Genomic DNA, 14,219 nt, shown 5'->3' on the forward strand with positions numbered 1-14,219 from the left:
AACATTCTCTGGGGTGACTGGACATGAATTGCATGTTTTAAATAAATGATAAGAGAAAAAAGTCAATCGATGGCGCTTTACTTGTTCGTGAAAAAATGTTTTCCCTAAAACGACATTTATCCTTCTATTACTTCTCTATTGATACAACGTGGCAAATATGTTTGCATGAAGCGAAACCATTGCGTACATTTTGCTACAGTAATGGTTCCAGCGTTACGTTGAAGTGCTTCCATCAATAACTGCGTCCGGTAATGGCCAAGTGGAATACCTTGTCGTCTTGCTTCATCTCTGTTGTTCCTTTCCCCTCTGTATCCCGGGGCGGCTTATGTTGGCTTTTATGGCAGCTTTTAATGAGCTTATGGCCTGCTCCACGATGTTTAAAAATGGACTATAAGGGGGCAACTTCTTAAGAGCTAATGTCAGCATGCATCAAACAAACAGCGGCAAGTCACCCAAATTTGTTTTCCCTCCTACTTTCATATTTTGTAGCCCAATATGTTCTAATAATTGTGGTGTAGTTTTTTTGTGAAAATTTATTTTAGTTTTCGAGAAATAATTTTTTTCGTTCGACTGCTCAAATATGCAAATTTTCACCCTGAATATTACCCGAGTTGTGGGACCTCATGTAACCAATGTACTAGACCTACGGTATTTCTGTGAACATAATCCTTTGTTTTATCATCAAAACTTAATCCCCTGTCGCTATTGAAGCTGGCAAAGAAATATTTATTTTTTGGTGAATATTTTTGTCCGACATACTTTTCCTAGGTCGAAAAGTAGCATCAAAACAAAGACAGTTTTAACAATGACCGATATGACAGAATCTACTGAGCTTCAAGCTTTTAAAAGACCAAAGGATGGTTATAAAGTTACTGTGAAAATTTCCTCGTGTATTTGTGTTGTTCTATCTTGAGACGAACTCAAAGTCAGGCAAAATTTACTTGATAGCGACTATGGAATATACATGGTGCGCCTACTTGTCGCCACCGTTAACTGGCATAAATCACTACAATTTGCAAAAACTCTAACATAACACTCTTACCTTGTTTATTTATGATTTTATTAGCTGTTTCGATGATCACGTTAATTATGCTCTACCACATTCTAGCCAGATTTGAGCTCCAGTTTATATATCTTCTCTATCTTATTATATCAGTTGCGTGACAAGCGTGACACAGAAATTCGAAGATGAGTCAACCTCCGAAATACCAAAGAGGTGTTTTTTTTTCCTCTTTGCATGACATCTAGAAAAACATTTCAGGAATTACTGCATTCAGAATACTAAAATGTCTAGATCCATCAATGATTCCTTTGCCAGCTTAGGTCAAAGTATGGTTACAAGAGTCAATTTGATTGACAAGCTACATACTGATTTTGCTAACTGAACTGTTTTATAAGCGTCTCATTTTACATGCTAACATGTAAAATCGTTCGCTGGTGGAATTTGTGGAACCAAGTCGTTCCCTTGCGTGATTGTTAAAAAGACATTTCAAGTCACTTGCGGAGTTGCAAGTTTTCAGATCCAGAAAATGAAGTTGATCTTGTTTTGTCGCGTGCCGGTGTCACAGCGGATTTGGACCCCCCGCGGATTTGGACCCCCCGTGTCCAAATCCGCTAGCGGATATGGACCCCCCTTCGCAGATTTGGAGCCCCCTACCAAACTTTCCTTTTAAGCATCCTTTGTGTCATATTTGGTAACTAATTCCATTTGCAAGCTTTTTTGTCGATGCTCTTTTCAATCACAACACAACATTTCCTCAATAAAGGTAAAAAAAAAACAAAAAACAGCCATTTCGTTCCAATTCTACCGCATTCATTATAGCGAGTCGAACAGTATACGCAAGAATTAGATGTGAACAAACTACTGCATTCGAACTATTGAAATTGTTACAATAAATCTTTGCTTCTTCTGATGCGAATCAACATTGGTACGAAACGTCATAACAATAGTGGAGACTATTGCGTCCAGTCACTGAAATAACACAGTCTCATTTTCTAAAATAATAACATTGAACAGTTTTTGAATAAGAACGAAGAAACTACTCGTATTACAAGTCGTTCGTAAAGCCTATGATAAGTAAAAATGTTTCTATTCTGAACTATTGGAACTCTCAGCTTATTTTCAGATGCAAATCAACATTAATGTCAACGTCTTAACAAAAGTGGAGACTATGACATCGAACTCAATCTTATTTTCTAATTTTAACGATTATTAACTGTTGAGGGATCCTAAATAACACCTTAACAATTACGAAGACGTCTAGAGTCTGGCAATCTGTAGACAATGCAGAGCCACTCGTCCTCCGGGGCAGTCTTAAATCCCTCGCAGCTCATGTGTAACCTTTCCTCGCACAACTCGCACTGTACCATGTCGTCCCAACACTCGGGCATTGAACAATGACAAAATAAATTAGTGTCACAAGTTTGTCTCTCATTGAATCTAGCAGTGTTCGACTATCGCGGAAAACGTTCAAAACGACCTCTCTCCAGACATTAAACTAAATTCTTGCCCATTTTCCCTTGGTCAAAAGAAACATCCGACGGGATGCCAGTTCGTATGCATTAACGATACGCATGTTTTGAATTAAAAACATACTTTAGTACGCATTGGAACGTAAAGTATCATCCATTTTTACTAGAACGTTAAGGATGATGTTTTAACTCAGTTTTGTTGGGGGTTCCAAATCCGTTAACGGATTTGGACCGGGAGGTCCAAATCTAGGGGGGTCCAAATCCACTGGGACACCGGCATCTTCGAGACGCCAAAAAATATCGATGATTTTACAAATTGCCCCACTCACAGATCAAATCTCAGTGTTGGGTGGAATCGCGGTTCCAATAGCAGATGTAGGCTGCCAAAAGAAATGTTCGGCCATGGTAAAGGTAGGGTTAAGTCGATTCCAAAAGCCGATAGGGGAATTGGCAAGCGTGTATCACAGATAGTACTCAAGATGTCTGGAAAATTCGTATAATCTGGCTTCGGTAAGTAGGTTACTTACCACTGTTAGCAAAATTACGCGTGACATCAGACTTAAGTTTCGATTGGGAATTGGTCAACAGGCTACCAAACATTCAGACAGAGGTGGAGTTTTCTGAACTAATGTCTGAACACTTTGTTGGCTTTCCGCCGTCTAGGGGGACGCGTGATTATGTACACGGTGGTAAAGGGCCCTTCCGCACTAGCAACTAGACACTGACAAAACTTGTTTCTCTTCGCCAAAAATCACATCGGAGGACCCTTAACATAACAGGGCGGGGATGCGTGCCTAGAATTTCGAAAACGACCGCTCTAAAATTATAAAAGGTACTTAAGTCTTATCCGTGTGGGAGTACCAACAATTAGCCTGTAAAAACAAGTGTTTATGTCCTTCTCTGTCTTTTTCAATGCTTCCCTCACTCCTACAGAGGATTCATACAAATATGAGAGCCGTGCCGCGTTTACATTGTACAGGTAGAAAAGGTCGTCCGGAATGAGTGTTTCGTTCTGTAATGAAAACCCCAATAAACTCACTCAGAAATGACTCGTTTCGAATGAATTTTACATTGGATATTATGTGGCAACCGGTATGAACTCGTTCTTGAACAAAACTCATTCGGATATCATGTAAAAGGCCCCTGAAAGTCTTTATTCCCAGAGCATCACGCTTTGCTCGCCTGTCTGAATACTAAAAATTTCAGTAGCGTTGAAGGAACAACCCACTTTCAACTGCTTCGCTGCCGCTGAAACAACGATCAGTGAAGAAAGCACATATTTTAATATTTCCAATTCAACGTAAACAAAAATCTTCATACATGGTAAATATTCACTTGTGTCGGTATCAACTATTGCGTGACTAGCTTATGATATAAATGAGGGAGGGGAAAACACAACGCAAAACCTGTGATCCTGTCAAAAAGTAATACTCAGGCGAAATATAATAATCGAAACGGCTAATAAAATCATATATAAACAAGGTAAGAGTGTTATGTTAGACTTTTTTACAAATTGTAGAGATTTATGCCAGTTAACGGTGGCGACAAGTAGGCGCACCATGTATATTCCATAGTCGCTATCAAGTAAATTTTACCGGACTTTGCGTTCGTCTCAAGATAGAACAAAACAAATACACAAGGAAATTTTTACAGTAACTTTATAACCATCCTTTGGTCTTTTAAAAGCTTGAAGCTCGGTAGATTCTGTCATATCGGTCATTGTTAAAACTGTCTTTGTTTTGATGCTACTTTTCGACATAGGAAAGTATGTCGGACAAAAATATTCACCAAAAAATAAATATTTCTTTGCCAGCTTCAATGACGACAGGGGATTAAGTTTAGATAACAAAACAAAGGATTATGTTCACAGAGATACCGTAGGTCTAGTACATTCGTTACATGAGGTCCCACAACTCGGGTAATATTCAGGGTGAAAATTTGCATATTTGAGCAGTCGAACGAAAAAAATTATTTCTCGAAAACTAAAACAAATTTTCACAAAAAAACTACACCACAATTATTAGAACATATTGGGCTACAAAATATGAAAGTAGGAGAGAAAACGAATTTTGGGCCACTTGCCACAATATTTCAAATTTGTTCGATGGATGCTGACACCTCTCTTAAGTATCTTCTTTACATCTCAAAATTATATCATCATAACATTGGTTAACACAATGCAATAAGAACTAGTATAGCAAACCTTTGTGTCAGAAGGCCTCTGAGTGCTAAGAATGGGAATATCAATTCACAGAATGTTTATCACCGACAGAAACTTAAATGTGTGTAAAGGACTGGCATTGTTGAGGTCAGTAGCTGAGAGGAAGCATTTCTGTTCTCTTCCTTGAACCCTTAAATACCCAAGATCTGATTGTTAATTCTCCTTTCTAGTCGCTTCGCATTTACTTGTAAATAAGTTATGAGAATTTGATGTGAGATTAAGATAACTTCTGCCTGGTAACTTTCAGTATTATCATTATCTGTTTGCTGGATAGTGTTTGGATATTATAGGGAGAAGTTACATGAATCAGTCACTTTTGGGAGTTTTTAAATTTTCTAATATTTTGGTCTGATTCTTTCAATGCTGTCTTGCCACCTAATAAATTACCATGAGTCGTTAACTGAAATGGTTTTCAATGTATCACGAGCATAAGTTGTCCTAGGCCAGATGGGTTTCAAAATATTATGACATCTGTTAGTTACAGTTTCCCTCATGGGTTGATAGAAAGAAGGGTTATAATCAAGTGGTTCTACAGGCTCTAGTGTATATTTTCCCATAAGTTACAATGTACAAATGGAAAACTAACATACATCTTGGTAAACAAAATGGGAACAACTTTAACTGAAGAATATGGTACAACAACAAGTACCACATCAACAACAGCAGCAATAACAAATCTCCTCTACCTGGAGGGCTACAGCTTTTGCCTCGCTTTCTAAGCCATACTGAACAGCTTCTGTGGTACTTCCTTTAATGCGTTCCTCTCAACACGATGTGGTGATATTCTCGTGAAACAACGGGGTATTCGTAAAGCTAAATGAAATTCATCTCGGGTAAATTACGGAGATCGCTCGACCATCCAAGGGCTGAAATCCTTTCCATAGTTGCTTCGTATTTGAAGTCGCTCTGGTTTTGTTATAGGTCCTGGACATCTGTAAGAAGTTCTCAGTTTTCTCCACTACTCCATGGAAGGACGTGTTAAATCAGCAAAGCATAAATTTTCGACACTAAGTCGGCTCTAATTCCGCCCGTCGATTTTGAATCAGATTTTAAAATCTTATCAGATTTAAAATCTTCCTGAGATCTTTCGCTTCAAGTTTCTGGATGTCATCTAATGACGAAATTTCCATACTGTTTTATTAAAGAACCATTTTGAAGGGAGAAATCGCATTAAAAAGTGCATTAGAACGTGAAATGTCAGCAGATCAGCTGTTTGAAAGAACCGCCGGGTTAACGCTAGCCTCGTTATCGTGTGTGCGCGGTTACTAATCCAATATGGCGCCGGGAACCGTAAAAAAGTCTATTTGATATTATTCACACTGCCATCGGCTGTGAGTTTAACCGCCGCCAAATGAATAGATTCTTGGGCAAGGCTGCAGTTTCGATTCTTTCTGAATCTCTTCAGTTGCCCCCTAATAACGAGTTTTCACGGAGGAATAACACTTTTTAACTTTGGGAAGAACGGCAACAGACAGTGAATCGCCATTACAAGCCACGTTTATTCACGCTATCTCGCGGCCATCAGAGATGTTCACTCGACCGCGACAGGATGCAAATGACTCACTTTCCGTTTTACGACCATGATGCAACGCAATCCGAGTGCGTACACCGCCTGTCCTCGCAGTGTCGGACACGATAGGAGTGAATAAATTAACTGCAAGAGGTATCGTAGTAAGATATGCGAGAGAAGGACGAATCGCAGAAAGACCGCGTGGTGGACAAAACAACGTTCGCGTCGATGAAGAAATGAAAGAATCTTTAAGTGACATCGTCAATGAAAATTGCCTTCTGACACTGTCACAAATCAATCAAGAGTTACGCCAACGTTTGCGAAATAAGCATGAAATCCACGACCGCAGGTCTCGAGGACCTTGCAAGGTATGCTGTATTGAGTGAAACAAGCGAGAACTCTACCAGCTGAGAGAAATCGACCAAATGTGATCCATGAACGATACGACTACTCTTGTTGGTTTATGAGGCATGCCGTGGTGAACCACTGTGTTTTCATCGATGAATGCGGCTACAATATATTGACTGCTAGAAACCAAGGAAGAGCCAGAACCGGAGAGAGGACGTACAGCTAAGTTTGCGGGCAAAGAGGGCGAAATGTTACCGTGGCACTTGCCATTTCTTTAACCAATGACCTCGTATCTTATCCATCAACTATCGGTGGTATGAATGCGCAGAGGTTCAGTGACTTCTTGGCTCAGACAAGGCTGAACCTCGACCCTAATGAAAACGTCATATTTATATATGATGGTACACCTGCTCACCATAACCCCGCTGATTCCGGGCAAATTACAGAATTTAAGAAACTGCCACCATATAGTCCTTTCCTCAACATTGTAGAACAAGGTATCAGTGCGCTAGAGGCAGCCATTAAGACAGATATTAGCCGCCCAGACGTGCAACAACAAATGAACGCAAGCGAAGAAGCCAGGCGACAGCGAAATATCGGAACAATAACCCCAGCTAAATGAGGACAGTGGTTCCGTTTTATGCAGACATACCTGCCTCGTTGTCTAAACAGAGAGCAAATTGAAGGATAAATAACTCAGTACACTTTTATTTTTTTACAGAGTGTGCGAACATGCTTTCGTTCTCCAAGTTGTAATGATTGCTCTATGTTTGTTAATGTTGTTTTGCACCATGCTATTGTTTTCCTGTGTTAAAAAAACGACTATTCTATTCACATTATTGTTTGTGTTAATTGCTCGAATGAATTTTAGGGATTATGGAAATTGTTCTAATGAAAGTCCATTTTCAACGATAGATTGTCCATAAATGCTAGGCTTCGTCAGTTCGTGCTATTGACGTTACATTCCATGTGTGCGAATGTCCAAAGGTGCTATAGATTGCACCTTGAAGCTATTGAATGTTCATCCATATATTAAACGCACTATTGAAGTTTACTTCGCTTAAATGAAGTTTAGTATGGCGCTAATGAATGTACTGTGACTTTATTGAACCAACGCTAAGTGCAAATGAATGAATTTTTTTGCGTCAATGACTAACGAAATGTGTATTTAAGGCCAATAGTTGATTGATGTCTTCTTCCAAAAGTTGTAAGCTTTTTAGGTGTAAGTATGTAATTTCTATTGCTGACCTTTACACTTTTCATCACATCACAAAAAATATGTCGAAAATACAGTAGTCATTATAATTTGAGTTCAAGTTCTTTAATTCTTTCTTTTTTTTACCTCTGTTTAGAGACAAGATTGTCCCCAAATGTCGAATTCTTCTCGCTGTACAGACATATGAGAAATTTTCATTTTCCCTATCGCTCTCATCCTTCGACAGGTAAAAAACATTTAACAATGGGCACGGAAGTAATCAAATGATTTTTTTGATAGTTCAGCGATCTAAGTTTAATCTATGTTCATTTGTCCTTTTAGTTCACCGCCATGTTAAAACAGTTCGTCTGTGGCCTCACATGTGCTCTCGCTTAAAATTTGGTATGTTATGGCCCACTTCGACTCTGACCCAAGTTCCTAATCCTTTTGATTACTCGGAACACGCTGCTATTGTTGTGTATGACATAACAAAGAGACGTTCATTTGAGAAAGCAAAGAAGTTCGTTGACGGGCTCGCTCAACAGGTCTGGCCATGGCCATGTGTCTTTGTAGCTCTTGTGGGGAATAAAGTAGATTTTGAATTTAGCAGGGAGGTGTCCTTTAAGGTTAGTAATGTGATCATGTTTGTATGATGCCATTGTACTACATGTGCTAAACATGAAATCACTTAGGACAGGCTTTTTTTTCATGGTTTTTGTAGAGAAAGATGCAAATCATGATTGAGAAAGGATGGTAAAGTGAGGTGGTTTATGGAAGCTCTTTAGATGATTTTTGTGTGATTTCTTATTATGTCCTTGGTATCAAATCATTTTGTAATTTTATTGGTCGGGGTTTGATCGGGTTGCATCTTATGGAAAAGAATGCATTTCTAGTAAGTGCCTATTTACACTACGACTCTATATGTATCTTGTCGTATTAACGCCAAAACATGGGAACTTCCTACGTGTCTTTTAAAATCTTATTTGTAACCAAAACCGCGTATATCAACTATATCAGGCATTTTGCATCCAGCGGACTTCCGCTGTTTCAACCAAAGTCAAGAACACCATGCCCACCATGCAGACATCAACAATCGGACATCGGCACTACGCAAGGAACTTTTTCACAACATTGAATTAACAAACGGACCTATTAGAATGAACTATTCTTGTTTACAATTTTTTGATTTTAAGACAGAAAAGAATGAGTTAATTTACCAACAAATCAAAAGTGATGAATGACGAAGGAATCATGTTACGCGAGTGTCACTGTCAGTGACATCACAGCAGAAGTAATGAATCAGTTTTCAGGAGGCACAAATACATCATTTTACCAAAGCCTCTCCTTGAATTCTGATGATGACCAACGCTCAGGTTGTCTAAAGGACAGTAACTACTGATGACAACAGTGCTTCACAATACTACATTTCTTTTCCCTCTATTTCCAAAATTAACTCGGAGTTATTCCAGAAATGCAACTCACACACGCTGGTACTTTGTGGTGGGAGATTTCGACTTTATAATTTGTTCTTTCAGGAAGCTCAGGATTATGCAGGTGGAACCAATTTTGTTAGGATTTTTATGGAAGTGCCGACACTAACAGTCGAAAATGTGGTAGACCTTTTCTTCGAAATAGGTAAGTAGAATTGGCTATTCATTGATCTTCAAGGGTAAGGTGAGTTGATAACGCAGGTTGGCAACCGTAAAGAGCTTAAAAGCTGACGTTTCGAGCGCTAGCACTTCGTTAGAGCGACTGGAGGAATTGTAGGTTTTATGTGCGTTTCTATACAGAAAATGGAGCAACGCTATTGCTAGGAATATGGTGACGAGAAAAAAGACTAACTTAGTTGAATGAAAAGCGCTCGTTGATACCGTGGGGATTAAGAGTGTTGATTTGAAAGATAAATTTTTGTTCAAGAGTTTTCAATGTTTCACCAATGCATTACTTTTTGCAAAAAGTTATGCATCGGCGAAACATCGTTAAAATCGGCAATCTTAATCCCCACGGTATCAACGAGTGCTTTCAATTCAACCGGCCGTGGGGATTAAGAGTGCCTGGGTTGAAGGAGAATTCCCTAGTATGCGTCGGCCAAAGACGACACAGGTGGAAGAAAATATGCAACCACATATTGTAATGTAATAGAGAATGCTTTGTAAAATATCACATACTCCACTCTTGCATGAAGCCAGACTTGTTGATAGCTTGGAGCTTGCGCCATGACATTGAACGAAAAGCATTTCCGAAAGCTTCAGAAAGTCTACTAACGCCATTCCTGCAGAGTGACCATTGCCGAACACTTCTTTCCATTAATGGAAATGAGAACACTTTCAGTGGATAGGCCTTGACAGAAATCTCATTATTTCTGCAGTCAAGTATTCGTAAATAATTTGGCAGACCTGTTGTTAATTATAATTCTATTAAGATCAAAGAAGAAAAAAAAAATAGATGAATTACAATTGTATGTCTGTTGTGGTAGCGGCTGTTTCTATGAAACATGTGCTTGGATAACAAGCGGTGATTATTCCCCCCCTCCCCCCCCCCCCGGAAAAAAGAAAACAAACTGGGAATGGCAGAAAAAAGTTTTATGTTTGCCAGAGGAAAAAGGGAGTATGACTTTTTGTTCTTAGTGTCAAAACTAGGTTGCTCCTGTTCTCTATACCAGTTATATCAATTTATCTAAGTTGTGTTTAGTTCTCCTAATATGAGACTCCAGCACTTCTTTCCTGTTAAGTAAGGTTTCCAGGAATAGTTCGTCAAGAAAGACGTTTTGTGTAATAAGTGTAAGCATTATTTAAGATGTAGAGGGGAGACTGACATGGAGTTGTCATTTGGTGTTTAGTTTTTTTCTAATACATTTTTTTGTAGAGAATCTTTTAATTGCAGCCGGATTCGTTATCGACGGAGAGTTGCCTGTCACACAAAAAGCTGTGGATCTGAGTAAGAGAAATTTGGGCAGCAATCCCTTGGATTTTCTCGCAGCCATGCTTTTAGTTAGCCTTCAGAACCTTTCAGTTGCAAATATTCACACGCTGAATCTGAGCCACAACAATTTGGCAGAGATACCTGATATTTTTCTACAATTGGTAAACCTGACGTGCTTATATGTGAACGACAACAGACTTTCCTCTCTGCCTGAAAGTATGAGACGTTTGGAAGGACTTCAAGAGCTGGACTTAAGAAATAACCAACTGAAGGGACTTGATGTGGTTAGAGAACTGCCTAAACTTAAAAAACTATTGGTTGAAGGAAATCCGTTCACACTAGAGGAGATCAGAAGTCTTATGAAGCATGTGCATACGACTACAAGAACGATCTTCGTAGACATCGCAGGTAGTGTTATATAAAAGTATGGCAATAAATCTTTTGCATACTCGAGCACAATGTTATCTTGGAGTAAGGATTGTGTGTCTTTAGCGCTGTGGTGATTTTTATCTCAATTTAGAGTTTTTGAAGGAATTTCTCTGTAAAGATTAGAGCTTCAAGTAGGTCAAGCCTGTCTTTCCGTTGTTAGAGCCTCTGGTTCTGCACTTGAAGCAGGCTTAACCGTTGGAAGCAGGCTGGTTTTTTTTGTTGAATGCAGTTTTTGTGTACTGTAAAACTTTAAAAACCTTTTTGCAGGCATTTCAAGCTGAAAATGGTACAATAGAATCTGGCTTGAAGGCTGATTATGCAAGAAAGATGGAAAATTTCATCCTTATTTTACAACAAGAAAATGTTGAGGAAGTTTTATGTGACAGATTTAACTGAAATTTTGAAAAAGTAATTTTCTCTTCTATCAAAAACCTTTAATCTTGTGGCGGTTGATATGACTTTCATGGAAGTTTTCTTCAGTAATGTGCTCCTCGTGTTTCACGTATCACTTTTCACAAGGTCGTGATGTATTGTAGAAATGTTCTTTGTTTCTCACTTTACTGTTCTACAATAGGCAATTAGTGCAATATTAAATTTCCCTTTTCTCTCACTTGCAGCTGTAGCTCCTTCCGAAATTTTGGCGCAAGGAGCTCCCGCAAGACTGGTTTATGAGGAGGCCCTTAAAGATGGATTTGTGAATGTTTATCGTGGTCGCATAGTTTTGGTTGGCCAGGATCGTGCCGGTAAAACAAGTTTAAAGAAGACTCTCCTAGGTCTGCCATTTGACTACCAGGAACAGAGTACGGACGGAGTCGAAATTGAGCCGTCAAAGTTTGAAATTGAAGTGAAGCAAATCCAGAACTGGACTCCGAGTTGTGCGAACGAGTCAAGTTTGTCTGAAAGTTTGGAATATACAACATTTGTAGCAAAATTGTTAGCGAGAGAAAGATATCACATGATTGTTCGTGATGAGATGGAAGACTCGGAAATGAAATCAGTGGGGGCATTACCCAAGGAAGAACGTAGCGTGGAGTCAGGAGGGGAATTGCACGCAAAACATGTTGTTGCCGATCAGGTGTGTTAACTATGTTTTAACTGTGAAACCCGATTTGTTATGAATGATCTCAAACAGATTTACACATTAAATACTCATTTCAGTGTTTTAACATAATGAAATAGATATCGACATCGGCTGTGTGAATGGGAATGCATCAACAATGTAATTTCTATCGGAATTTGGTATCCACAGTATTGATATTTCGCCTTATTTCAAAATGTTAGGTTTCCGTGTACGAGGATTTGGCCACTAAGTGTCCCGACAAATCCAGGCCATTAGGCGAAAATCGCGAAGGAGATAATCTAAGCACAAAGCTCAAAATTGCTATCAATGCCACCGCACTTCCTAATGCATGTGCCGTTAAAATACATGCTGATGAACTCTTAAAGGACATGGTCCTGGAAGGTGTGGATGCTGATAGTGTAAACATCAAGAAAGGATCCACGATAACCGCAGATGTGTGGGATTTTGCGGGTCAACATGTGTACTATGCTGCTCACCCGGTATTTCTTTCGTCAAGAGCTGTGTACATCGTAGTTCACAACCTTAGCAAGCCTCTGAATGCCCAAGCTCAGCCATGTGTACGACAGGGAACTCATGAAGTAACTTTGGAGAACCCGAACAAGGAGACCAATCTGGAGAATTTGCTGTCGTGGCTCGCGACAGTTCATAATATGACACCAACAGGAGAAGAAATGGTTGAAACGCCTAACGTGCTGTCCTATCTCCGACCTCCAGTGTTCATCGTCGGCACCCATGCTGACAAGCCATATGAAGATACTAAGGATGTTACATCTAAGATACTTCGTGAGATTTCCAGTAAGGAATACGGAAAACATGTGATCCGTCCATTCTTCTTCATTGATAACACTCAAGGAGACCAATCATTCGCACGAAAATTCTGGAATTTCTTTAATTTTCAAAGAAATCCTCAAGCAGGTAAATCAGGTGTTTGGGTCCAACATAATGTGTGAACGAGGTTGGGTTTTACTTTGATTTCTATCGAGGACAGACAAACTCATCGTCAGATAAAGTCGATAAGATTTACTGGAGATTTACCGGTTGCTTTTCTAAACTTTATGTCTTGCATCATTTTGTCCCAATCTGGATTATTGTATACTTTTGATGTTGGCGCCTTGTAGGTACTTCGTTTATTCTTGGATTTTTTTAGTATGTATTTTCTCTATTTTCTCTTGTTCATTTTTTTTGTCGTATTAACCTGGATTGCATATGTAAATACCATAGCGAATTTTTTCGCTGACCAAATTACCTTTAACTAGTGAAATTTACAATACATTGCAAAGAAGTGACTCAAAGTGCTGCAGCAGAAATAGACTTTTCCGAATACGAAACTGGGGATCATGGTCTTAGTTGCCGTCAAACTTGTATCGAAAGTCCAAGGAGAAATCTGTGCCCCTTCTTGGCTTCTCTCAACAGCACTAATTCTTTCACTTGATTTATAATTGAAAGGTCAAGAAGGAGAAAATGATGGCACTAGTGCCGATGGAATTCATGCTCTTCGAGCGAGAATCCTGGAAGTTCTTCGACAGGAACCTTATATGGGAGAGAAGATACCAGTCAGGTGAAGTATGATGTATAATAATATAAGCACAAGAGATGTTCAGCTCATTTTTTCTAACAATAATTGTATTGAAACGTACGAGTGACTTTCACAGCCGGCTCCGGTACTTGTCGAGTTCGCTACGTTCGAGTTCGCTACGTTCGAGTTTGCTACTATTTTTGCTACTTACATGCGAATTCGCTACTTCATCCTACCATTCTATGTTCACACTATGAGCATAATTTACCAATTCCCACAAACGATTTACGGGAACTTTTGCGGCTCATACTTGAAGAAAATCCTTTCAAGTTAAACGAAAGATTATTCATACAAACACATGGCATCGCCATGGGAACTAACACACCAGTTGCTTTGTCATGGCAGACCTAGAAAAGCGACTGTTAATGGCTAGCCCCTCTAACCTTTGGTCTGGAACAGATTTATTGATGAAATTTTTTCACTGTGGGACATTTCTGTGAAAGAAGCTTACAATTTTGTTGACTT

At 39.2% G+C, this 14,219-nt stretch overlaps 1 protein-coding gene and 1 pseudogene across 3 annotated transcripts in view; both read left to right on the plus strand.

The window, feature by feature from the left end:
• LOC136281302 (uncharacterized) overlaps window positions 1-7,242 on the plus strand; it is a 9,837-nt pseudogene extending 2,595 nt beyond the window's left edge.
• LOC131781893 (uncharacterized) overlaps window positions 1-14,219 on the plus strand; it is a 41,896-nt gene that overhangs the window by 12,925 nt on the left and 14,752 nt on the right. For all 3 annotated transcript variants that reach the window (XM_066167077.1, XM_066167078.1, XM_066167079.1), the window contains exons 4-10: window positions 7,904-7,993; window positions 8,089-8,372; window positions 9,282-9,381; window positions 10,612-11,076; window positions 11,715-12,172; window positions 12,379-13,093; window positions 13,625-13,736. In XM_066167077.1, coding sequence (XP_066023174.1) covers window positions 7,904-7,993; window positions 8,089-8,372; window positions 9,282-9,381; window positions 10,612-11,076; window positions 11,715-12,172; window positions 12,379-13,093; window positions 13,625-13,736 — 2,224 coding nt within the window. The remainder of the gene's footprint in view (window positions 1-7,903; window positions 7,994-8,088; window positions 8,373-9,281; window positions 9,382-10,611; window positions 11,077-11,714; window positions 12,173-12,378; window positions 13,094-13,624; window positions 13,737-14,219) is intronic.

The sequence above is a fragment of the Pocillopora verrucosa genome, chromosome 5 (assembly GCF_036669915.1).
Source record: "Pocillopora verrucosa isolate sample1 chromosome 5, ASM3666991v2, whole genome shotgun sequence".
NCBI lineage: Eukaryota > Metazoa > Cnidaria > Anthozoa > Scleractinia > Pocilloporidae > Pocillopora > Pocillopora verrucosa.